The 12,006-nt window shown below is 34.0% G+C and overlaps 1 protein-coding gene across 3 annotated transcripts in view; it reads right to left on the bottom strand.

The window, feature by feature from the left end:
* The window catches only part of sema4gb (sema domain, immunoglobulin domain (Ig), transmembrane domain (TM) and short cytoplasmic domain, (semaphorin) 4Gb), a 41,541-nt gene that overhangs the window by 8,224 nt on the left and 21,311 nt on the right, over nt 1-12,006 (bottom strand). For all 3 annotated transcript variants that reach the window (XR_010892761.1, XM_067370002.1, XM_067370003.1), the window contains exons 3-13: nt 11,677-11,828; nt 11,529-11,591; nt 8,878-8,976; nt 8,686-8,776; nt 8,490-8,603; nt 7,876-8,030; nt 4,052-4,227; nt 1,576-1,714; nt 1,189-1,411; nt 731-846; nt 465-619 (exon numbers count right to left, since the gene is read on the bottom strand). Coding sequence is in view for 2 of the 3 variants with exons in the window: in XM_067370002.1 (XP_067226103.1) it covers nt 465-619; nt 731-846; nt 1,189-1,411; nt 1,576-1,714; nt 4,052-4,227; nt 7,876-8,030; nt 8,490-8,603; nt 8,686-8,776; nt 8,878-8,976; nt 11,529-11,591; nt 11,677-11,828 (1,483 nt within the window). In the remaining variant the exon portion in view is untranslated. The remainder of the gene's footprint in view (nt 1-464; nt 620-730; nt 847-1,188; nt 1,412-1,575; nt 1,715-4,051; nt 4,228-7,875; nt 8,031-8,489; nt 8,604-8,685; nt 8,777-8,877; nt 8,977-11,528; nt 11,592-11,676; nt 11,829-12,006) is intronic.

Below are 12,006 nucleotides of genomic sequence, written 5' to 3'. Positions count from 1 at the left end.
ATGTTCTGGTTAAAATGGATTATTTCTCTGAATTTGAAACATCTGGGATAATGTACGTACACAAGTCAACAAAATATATAACACTGTTCCAGTGGTTTTTGGATATTTTAATCCAAAAATCTTACATGATGTGCCTTTAATTTAGGCATAACAACATACAGCATAAAATCCAATAATATCCAATAAAGATAAATATTCATTTTTAAAATCTGCTATAGAGAAATGGATACTGTTTGAATTATAATCTTAAGCAGAGACAATTATATATCCAATATCAACCTATACAAATCCAGTAAGTACTGGTGATATAAAAAAGGCTGGTATCTGATATGGTGCCGTTATACTGTGCATCTCTAGTAATATTTCTAAAATCACCTGCCATTGACGATTATAGCAAAAAATTACTTTTGGACTCTGGTACATAGTACATTGTGTTATTGATAACACAAGATGTCTGATTTTACCTGTTAGCGTAAGATGCTATCTCAGCACATGTTCTTCCATCCCAACCACAGAGTGGATCTCGTGCAAACACACAGTCATAACAGGAGGTGTAGCGCTCACAGGATGACAGGGGTACTTGCACCAGTCCAGAGGGGGCGCTCACATAGATACTGTTCTGTTGAACAAAAGTGCACATCCGGAGATTTTTTTGGGATACACAAGTGTTTGTATTGTACGCTTGGATTTAATGCTGATTTTAACAGTTGCTAGGTGTATAATGGGTTACCTGTTTTTGTGATATCACCATGTTATTGATCGGTTGCTTCTCTTCAAACAGTTGAAGCTCCTCAATGATGTGCACACGGTCTCTGATCTTTACAGCCCTGTGTAACCAGCCTTCATCTGGAAAAAAAGTTTCAAGTAAAGAACCCAAACATACAAACCATTTAAAAGTTTGGGGTCAGTAACATTTTTAAAAAAGAAAATGATGCTTTTATTCAGTAAGCATGATAGTAAAGACAAAAAAAGTTTTCTATTTCAAACAAATACTGTTTTTCATCACAGAAATAAATTACATGTTAAAATACAAAAAAAAGATTACATATTTTACAATATTTTTTATCAAATAAATACAGCCTTTTTACCAACCTCATCATTTTATAATCTTAATATCAAAATCAAAAATATATTTTTAATCTTCATATCAAAACAATGCCTAATAAAGAAAAATCGACCCTTAGGCACCTGTTCCAATGAAGAGCATGTCATAAATGAGTCCATCCAAACCCACAACCTGTTGTACAGCCATCTTGGTGTAGTCCGCACTCCTCTGGAGCAACAGAGGACGTCCTCCCACTGGCTGGATTTGTCTGGACATTAAAGGGTGTTTCCGAACAAAATTCAGTATGTTGTCAGGGAGATCCCGGGAGGAATTTATGAGCAGGGCACGATGCTGATCAGTTATACACTAAAGAGAAAGAATGGCACTGTTATATAACAGTCCACAAAAGAGTGAAAACAGAAACGATGCAAGACTTCAATTCAATTCCCAAAGAGCTGTCCTACAGTTTTTGAACAACAGATATTAGAAGGAGGGGGTTTATGGGGCTATTTTGATTTAGTGCATCTCACCGAGCCAGGCCTCGGATCCGGAACTTTCCCAGTGTACTCCCTCCATTTGGAGTCCTGCAGTTCCATGTAAGGCCCATCAAAAGCTGCCTGTACATCTCTGAGAGAATACTGACACACTGCAGACATCTTAACATTTCTCCTGGCAATGAGAAAGAATAAGAAAGAGGGAGAGATTGAAGGAATTTTGGTTTATTTCTTTGTACTTCTTATGAATCACTAATGTATTCCTCATTTGTAAGTCACTTTGGATAAAAGCATCTGCTGAATATATAAATGTAAAGTAAATGTAAATTACCAGAATTTTTTTTTTTGATTTGTTCCTCAATTTATACATTTTTTATTATATTATCATTTTAAAAATATTTACAGTCGTACACTTACAATGGAAGTACAATATATCGAAGAGTTAAAAGCAGAAATGTATGGAAGAGGATTAGGGCCAAGCAATAATAAAAAAATAAAACCATCTCGAGATTAAGTTGTTAAATTTCAAGAAAAAAGTCGAGATAAAATGTTGAGCATAAACTCGTTAAATTACGAAACAAAACATTTGTTCTCGTAATTTAACGACTTTTTACTCGTAATTTAATTACTTTATTCTCAACATTTTATCTCGACCTTTTTCTCAAAATTTAACAAGTTTTTTCTTGTAATTTAACAAGTTTATTCTCAACATTTTTTTTCGATTTTTTTTCTCGAAATTTAACGATTTTTTTCTCAAAATTTAACAACTTTAATCTCGAGATGGTTTTATTTTTTTATTATTGCTTGGCCCTAATCCTCTTCCATAGAAATGTGAAGCTCATATATTTATTAAAGTTTTTATATTATCCCTGAAAAATTAAATTATAGTAAGAAAAAAAAAAAAAAAAAAAAAAAAATAAAAAATATATATATATATATATATATATATATATATATATATATATATATATTTTTTTAATTTTTTTTTTAAATTCTTTCTAACTTGATACGTCATGTACATGTATTTTTAATGTAAAGTTTCCACTGCATTTATAATCTTTGAATGATTTCTGAATTATTTCATTTTTGTTTGAAGGAACGGTTTAATTTAACCTGTGATAATCAAAAACAATGCCAACAAAGAAGGAAACCAGGTTATAAATACATAATTTTATATTACTATTCAATTTGATCACATTAGTAACACATATTTAATGTTAAGTGTCTAGAATTTAAAAACAATGTGTATTTTAATGTGTATTTCTAGTCTAATGGCTTGCCCAATTTACTTCCATTGTATGAACATTACTGTATGCAATGTTTTAAGTCAAAATTGTTTTCAGCATTTCGCAGATATTTCTTTAATAATTCTACTGTAAATAAACACTAAGGTTGTTATCCTGAGTTCCAGTGACACCATCATTGCAAACTTTGCTAAAAGACCAAATCAAAGACCAATTCTACATGCTGCTGGGCAAATTGAGTGAATTATTTACTAAGTTGTTTGTGTGTAAAGGATGAAGAAGAAATCAACCTGTCACATTTCTAGCAATGTTGTCTAAACGTACAAATGACAGTCCCTGAACTTCTATATTTATGGAGAAAGGCAGAGCCTCTAAAGCACAAAAGCACAGAAACAAACCTGTTGCATTATTTCTTTTCACCTGTGGGACATAACACTAGAAAACCTCAGAATGAGATACTGATGTTATTACTCCCTTCAGGACGATAAAGGGTTTGCCACTCAGTGCTCTGTCCTGTTTACTACCTGGAAACGGGTTTGATGGGAGAATTTGGTTCCCACCTAGTCTGTAGAAATTTAAAGGACAATTTAATATAGCATGACTCTGCATACACCCTCTCTCTCTTTTGATTCTGCCAATTCAAATACTGGCCCAGTGCCCTGTGTCCTATCGTCAGTGTTCCTTCTATAGCGAGGAAAGCTCATGGGAATATTTAGAGATGGGCTCTCGTGCTAAAATCCTTCAGTCAAAAAACCTCTGAGTATGAAGATAACAGGGTCACATGCTAGAGGATTAATGCTGCTTCTGTTCACATCACATTTAATGAGACTGCAGCACCCTCTCACACACTGTAAAACATTTCAGCCCATTAAAACTGAAGGCTTATGTTTAACTGCAGCCTTAAATTTGATATAAAATCAATGTGGTGCCAAAGTTATTGATGTAGAAAACCAAGTTGAAACTACAAAATGCACAAAACTTCTTTCCACTCTATCTATCTATCTATCTATCTATCTATCTATCTATCTATCTATCTATCTATCTATCTATCTATCTATCTATCTATCTATCTATCTATCTATCTATCTATCTATCTATCTATCTATCTATCTATCTATCTATCTATCTATCTATCTATCTATCTATCTATCTATCTATCTATCTATCTATCTATCTATCTATCTATCATTTCAAGGGTTTTGAATGACCCACAACCTGCTACAGGTTCACAATCAAATCTTATATTCTGCCTAAGTGAATTTTCTCACCACTCAAGTCCAAAAATTCCATAAAAGACACTGTCATGTACGTCGCTTCCCTCTGCGACAAAAACACTGCGCAGGACGTTGAATTGAAGCTCATAATCAGGGATGGCGCACACCAGCCTGGCCTTGAGAAAGGACGTCCACTTCCTCTGAAGAGTCCTCTGCCCTCCAATGTCCCCCTGGGAACAAGAGACAAAAAACAACTGATATAAAAATCATAAATTACATATAAAAGTATTGCTCATTTTTATTAACTCAATAGAGCAGTAAGAATGTCACAATATGCATATGTATTATGCATAGTCTGTAGTTCTTTGAAAGCAGTCTCCTCGGGGGCATGAGTCACACTAATGTAGCTGTAAAAATATTAACAAATAACAAACGTATTATCACCCCATCTTACTATCTAATGGGATGTGACATAATTGAGTTTAAATGACAAATTATGATTATGTGGCTCTGCATCACACACCAAATGTCAAATCAGAGGTACACTGAGATGGGAAAATCATATTTTCATAATCTAGTTGATTTCTATCAACACAGCCCATGGCTTTTTGCATAATTCACATATCCACTTGAGAGTAGTTCACAGCTAAATGCACCAAGCTCTGTGTTAAACTCTCCTGAATTAAACATTCAGCTTGAAATGACACTGTTGTGGGCACAAAAAGCTGTCCTAAATGTGCTAACAGCATTCTGCTCCGAAACAGGCTCCATCAGGCTCTAGTAGTAACACGAGGACCTTCAGGCTAATTGTGGTGTCAGTTCACATTCATTCAAGAGGAAGAAAGACCAGAACTGAGATGGCTCAAATAAACAGCAGAGAGGAAAGCAAATAGATCCTTTTTTTATGGTTTCTCCATAACAAAGGTTATCAGCAATGCTGTCACATGATACACGTATCAGATTTATGTGTCACTGAAAATGGCAATTTTTCCCATAAGATCCAAATAAACAGCAATACAGTCATGGTATTGAACATTTCAACTTTTATTCTTTTTATTTCTAATGGACTTATGTTTTAAAAACTACTGAAGTTGAAATGTAGAGAAACAACAGAGAGAATGTACAATGTTAAGTTTGCTCATGAAGGCTACTGAGCATGCTCAGTCCTGAGGAAATCATCTGGGGCAGAATAATTCCCCCCTGCTCATTATTGCCATTATCACAGAAAAGCATGGCTTGTTAATTTGATGGGAAATATTTTCTTAATTAATATGAAATGTATTTATGATGTATAAACACTGTAAAGCAATGTTAACTTTATCTTATAAGTGGTATTTGAACCTTTGTGGACAACATGTACTTTTGCAAATATTAATTTTGTGAATTTTCTCTGGCACTATAAACTTCATGCATCTGCTACTGTGGTTTGTGGCTGATGAATCATCCATAATCCCTTGCAACTTAACATTTTAAGTTAGTATTTTTTTTCACAGCATGATGACTTATGGTGACACTACTTAGTTTGCAGAAGGAATTTGTGCTTTTGATTAACTTTTATTGTTGTTTTGTACAAAATCACTGTTAGGATGATCAGGTTAGGGCAAACTTAGATGCTGCTTAATTAAAATAATTTCTCACCCACTAAACGAAATGCAAAAGATTTTTATAGTATAATAAGTAAGAGTTGTCTACACTTACAAAGACAAATTGGACTAATATTAAACAACATCTAGAAAAAATTGGTGAACTTACACCAAAACGTTTATTGGGGCTGAGTTGGAGTTTTTAACCCAAAGTAACTCATCTATTTAAAGTTTAGAGTAAGAACATGAATTTTATTGAGTTGCTTAAAAACTAGGAACTAGTTACTAAAACATTATGAGAATGTTATCGACATTTTATCGACATTACGACATTTTTCTCATAATATAACAAGTTTATTCTCAACATTTTATCTTGACTTTTTTCTCGTAATTTAACGACTTTTTTCTCATAATTTAACGAATTTGTTCTCGTAATTTAACTACTTTTTTCTCGTAATTTAACGACTTTATTCTCAACATTTTATCTCGACTTTTTTCTCGAAATTTAACTACATTTTTCTCATAATTTAACGAATTTGTTCTCGTAATTTAACGACTTTTTTCTCGTAATTTAACGACTTTATTCTCAACATTTTATCTCGACTTTTTTCTTGAAATTTAACAAGTTTTTTTCTCATAATTTAACAAGTTTATTCTCAACATTTTATCTCGACCTTTTTCTCGAAATTTAATTAGTTTTTTCTCGTAATTTAATGAGTTTATTCTCAACATTTTATTTCAACTTTTTTCTCGAAATTTAACGATTTTTTTCTCAAAATTGAATTTTTTTTTATTATTGCTTGGCCCTAATCCTCTTCCGTAGAAATGTGAAGCTCATATATTTATTAAAGTTTTTATATTATCTCTGAAAAATAAAATTATAGTAATATATATATATATATATATATATATATTTTTTTTTTTTTTTTTTTTTTAATTCTTTCTAACATGTGATACGTCATGTATGTACATGTATTTTTAATGTAAAGTTTCCACTGCATTTATAATCTTTGAATGATTTCTGAATTATTTCATTTTTGTTAGAAGGAACGGTTTAATTTAACCTGTGATAATCAAAAACAATGCCAACAAAGAAGGAAACCAGGTTATAAATACATAATTTTATATTACTATTCAATTTGATCACATTAGTAACACATATTTAATGTTTAAGTGTCTAGAATTTCAAAACAATGTGTATTTCTAGTCTAATGCCTTGCCCCATTTACTTCCATTGTATGAACATTACTGTATGCAATGTTTTAAGTCAAAATTGTATTAAGACTTTTTTTTTTAAATAAATTAATATTTCTATTTATTGACACAGTAAAAGTGACAGTAAAGACATTCATAATGTTCCAAAAGAATTATATTTAAAATAAATGCTGTTCTTTTGAACTTTCTATTCATCAAAGAATCCTGGAAAAAAAATGTATCACAGTTTCCACAAAAATGTTTTCAATATCGATAACAATAACTTTCTTGAGCACAAAATCAGCATATTAGAATGATTTCTGAATGATCATGTGACACTGAAGACAGTAATGATGCTGAGAATTCAGCTTTGCCATCACAGGATTAAATTCCTCTTTAAATTATATTAAAATAGAAAACAGTTATTTTAAATTGTAATAACATTTCACAATATTACTGTTTTTACTGTATCTCTAATCAAATAAATGCAGCCTTTGTAAGCATAAGAGACTTCATTCAAAAAAATCTTACCAACCCCAAACTTTTGAACTGTAGTGTATAAACATGTATGTGTACAAGTACATGTGTGTAATCGTGCATATGAATGTGTGTGTGTGTACTGTGTAGTGTGGCCTACTTTGGACTGGAGCTTCTTTCCCTCCTACCTCAGTAAGTCAAACAGTAAGGGACCTGACCTGCTTCCCAGAGCTGTGAAGTTTTAGCTGCAGAGTGAATGCAGGCGTGAAATAAATGAAGATATAACGGTGAGGGGAAACTGTAGGGTGGTTTATCTGAGCACAATGAAGAAGCTAAATGACATGAGAGTAATGCAGGTGGGAGAGCATGTGTGGGAGAAAGAAAGCGAGCGAGAGAGCTAGTTCGGGTAGTGGGGCTTTATCTGCCCGGCAACAGTGGCAAAACCACAGAACCTCCAGATACGTGTGGAGAGATGAGGTCAGGCTGGTGGTGTTATGGACTGTACTTAGGAGTCTGTACATAGGAGTGAAAATGTTTGGTTAATGTAAGTTTGAAAACCAGTTTTGAAAAATACAGTTCAACAGTTGAGCTCAACTCAAGATAAATCCCGAACCCGGCTCTTACTTTACACACACGGGCCACCCTGGCCACTTTGGTCTGGCTGGAGTAAGCCGTCGGTTCTGTGTTCCTCTCCGTGAAGAAGAAGTAGAGTTTGTCATCATCCCCGATGGAGCTGTTGATGCTCTCTCTGAGTAAAGCTGAGCCGACAAAATCTGACTCTACCAGAAAAAAACATCAGCATTAGCTGCTGCCCACACCACAGTGGACCAATTATGAGCCTTATAGATCTTATTGTGTCTGTGAAAGTTTCAAAGTACAGTCTTTATCGATTAAAAAATAAATCTTTTGGGATCTACTGTTCCTTTTAATCATATTTCTTACTTTTTATTGAATAGAAATTGCCTTAAAGTATTGAATTATTAGTGATGCTTTCTAAGGGAAGCGTGATATTACCTTTCTAAGCAATCAGACCTTTTGATCTTTGCCTGGCGATGATACAGTGAGTTATTTTATCATTAACGGATTTGACTTAGACCAGTAAACAACCATCCAGAATACCCTAGCAACCAAATAGCAAGGTGCGACCACTCAGTCAGAACACCTTAGCAACGCCCTGCAACATGATTGCACAGGCAAACTCCATTCACATTCTATTTTTGTAAAAATGTTCAACTAACCCAGCAGCCATCTTGTCGGGGAATCGTCAATCCGCAAATTTGGGAAAGGAAAGTTGCGTCGTATATCAGGGATGTTACGAAACTCATACTGAGATGCAGAATACATCTCACCATCTGTAAAGGCAAATTATAGTCAACTGAAATAATATACACAAGAAGAAACATGCAAATAAAGTTATGAATCCAAATCATGTACCCATCATAAATCCGGTGTAGCCCTTTGTAGGGTCGTAAGGACATTTCTCCTTTCCCTCCTCAAAACGCACAAAGGTGAAGCGTGCCACATCCTGACAAAAACAGGGAGATATATTATAACAGAACATAAAACATTCACAATAATATTTCCTTTGCAATATGATGGACAGAATGAGAGCAGTAAACATCTCACTATGTAAGCACAGCGTGGTCTGAAGGCATGCGTCCCGCAGGTGTACAGATGTGTGTCGTTGTATCTGTCCAGGAATCGCACGTGATTGTAGCATTCAGTCTTTGATGGCACAAACAAGAAATTTTTGTAAAACACTTACGATTTTACCAAGAACACAGGTACATTATGCGGTACAATAAGCAGACTTAAGATAAAAAAATAAAAAAGTCAGTCAAATTATAAATTAAATATTCATTAAAACCATAACTATATTTCAATAATACTGAAATGTCATTCAAATACTATAATGATAAAAAAAAAATTCTGTTTTTTTTTTTTTTTACATTCCAGCTTACATTTTTAAACAGCATTTTTCAATTATATTCATGCCACCATAATCTATACATCAGAACCACCATTCATTTTGACTTTTTCATGAAAATCAATGTGAATCTTATTTTGTATTGTCTGCACACAAGAATTAACAATCAACTTTTGAACATGTGATACATGGTTTCCTACACTCTTAAAAGGATTAGTTCACTTTAAAATGAAAATTACCCCAATATTTACTCACCCTCAAGCCATCCAAGGTGTATATGACTTTCTTCTTTCTGATGAACACAATCGGAGTTATATTAATAAATATCCTGACGAATCTGAGCTTTATAGTGGCAGTGAACGGGACCAACGAGTATGAAGCTCAAGAAAGTGCATCCATCCATCAAAAACGTACTTCACACAGCTCTGAGGGGTTAATAAAGGCTTTATTACAAGTTATGAAGTAAAATATCTAGCTTCTGCCAGACTGCCTTTAGTATTCAAATAAATAAACAGCAATACATTTTTATTACTTAAAGCTTATGCAACGTTCTACGCCTTCTGTATTCAAATTACGAAAAAAGTTCATAAATTAAATATGGAAGGCGGTCCGGCAGAAGCTAGATATTTTACTTCATCACTTATTAAATATGGATATTTTACTTACACAAATGCATCGCTTTGCTTCAGAAGGCCTTTATTAACCCCCCTGGAGTTGTTTTTGATGGATGGATGAACTTTTTTTGAGCTTCATACTCGTTGGTGCAGTTCACTGCCATTATAAAGCTTGTACATGTCAGGACATCAATTAATATAACTCCGATTGTGTTTATCAGAAAGAATAAAGTCAGATACACCTAGAATTTCTTGAGGGTGAGTAAAGCTTGGGGTCATTTTCATAAAGTCAACTAAGCAGGAAAACAATTCTGAAAGTGATTCCAACGATATCGTTTCTTGGTGTAGATATAGCTATAGTTGTGGTGTGAACTCTGCTATTCTTTAATATTGAGAATGATTTTTTAAAACTATATCTTAATCGTTATCTTTATAGTTAAAGAGTTTTGAAGAAGTTAACTCCATTTTTATCAATTCTCACAAATCATGTTTTTTTATTGTGCATTCCAAGTAATATCAGTCAAACTGCAGTTGGATTGTTTTGATTAAGTAATAATAACTCTAAAAAATACAGGTAAATTTAAAAATTAAAGTTCATTGAAAGTATGTTTTTTATATATATTAAAATTTTGTTTTTTAGCAAAAGCAGATAACTCCAACAGTCGTTTTTTGGCAAAAGCAAATAACTCCACATTTCATGTTTCAGAGTTAAACAAAACACAAACGCGCGCACACACACACACATATCCACTCACTGTGCGCACACACACACGCAAAAGAACAGCCAATTTTTCAGCATGTAAGTCGTGTATGGTGTACAAGGACTTACAGGAGTCGAAATTATAAATCCTCGATCACTTTTAGTCAACTTTGACAAAACTTCCCTCAGCTAGCGCGTCTTTTTGAAGTGACGAGAAGCCTTGTCACCTGACCTGAATACTGTGCGCTGATTCGCTAAAACGGACTTATCGGTTTCTGTACACAAACAACAATGGCGCTTGTCGGCTTCAGCTGTAAAACGTGAATTTGCGATACCTGACGGTGGACAATACCGGCTTTTCTGACAAAATGGATTTAGGGTACGGGCCTTTATACCTGTATATCACAAAAAAGTACAAATGTTCATGATATACAGCACTTCAGATGTGGTTTTCCATTTATAAACTACACATTTTAGGGATGCACCAATTACAATTTTGGCCGATACCAATAACCGATTATATTTGAAAGCTGATAACTGATATATTGGCCAATAAATCTAAATCAAAATGTATATATAATTTTTGAGAGCCTGATTACAAAAACAAAATGCTCACCATTAAAAGCCATGTCCCAAGCACACAATTATAACGTTCTCATTATATTATGTAGCCTATATGACAGACTTGCACTGTACATTGTACTGTATATTCCTTTTTGAAGTGATTTCAATCATATTTTAAGCAATTCAAAACCATCATGGCGAACAGTGCGCATCTGAACTGTCTCAGCTTAAGGAAATAATCCACTTTTTGTCAGCTTTAATATATCGGCCAAATGTTCTTATCGGACAGATAACAATAACATTAAAAATGAACATAAATCAGCCGATACCGATGTGGTGGTCCCTAATACATTTGGAAGAAAGTTTCATCCAAAGCAACTAAAACATTATATTTTACCAGTGTTTTTTCCCTGACTTGAGTTGAGCTGCGGGATTTAGGGGAGGATATTCTACACATCAAGACTGGCAATACCTGATTGTTCTTTCCTTTGCTCAGGCACTGCCTCTTCTGTTCAGCAGATGCTGCCCATTCCAGCTGTTATACAGACATGGACAACAACTATTAGAAGCCCAGCTGCATTAGGTAGAATGAAACATATTCTAGCAGAGGCAGAACTCACAGAAAGAGAGATATTGGTGTCAGAGATGTTGGCCGTGTCCAGTTTGTAAATGGCCTCTCTGGCCCCAACATACAGCAACCCAGGCCCATCCTCCAGTAACAGAGAGCTATAGTTCACTGCAGCTCCATGGAAATGATTACAACCCAGCAGCCCTGCCAACACAGAGAGAGACCCAGTTAGAAAAACAGGGACAAACATGACCAAATTGTGTCAACATCATAGAGACTCACTTATAGCTCCATATACTCTTCTGTCAATTATTGGAAATCTTTTAACTGAAATGAATGGAGAGCTGAATTCTCAATATAACCGATGAATAACTAAAAAGCA

The sequence above is a fragment of the Chanodichthys erythropterus genome, chromosome 19 (assembly GCF_024489055.1).
Source record: "Chanodichthys erythropterus isolate Z2021 chromosome 19, ASM2448905v1, whole genome shotgun sequence".
Classification (NCBI taxonomy): domain Eukaryota; kingdom Metazoa; phylum Chordata; class Actinopteri; order Cypriniformes; family Xenocyprididae; genus Chanodichthys; species Chanodichthys erythropterus.
This window is presented reverse-complemented; position numbering and strand designations above follow the sequence as displayed.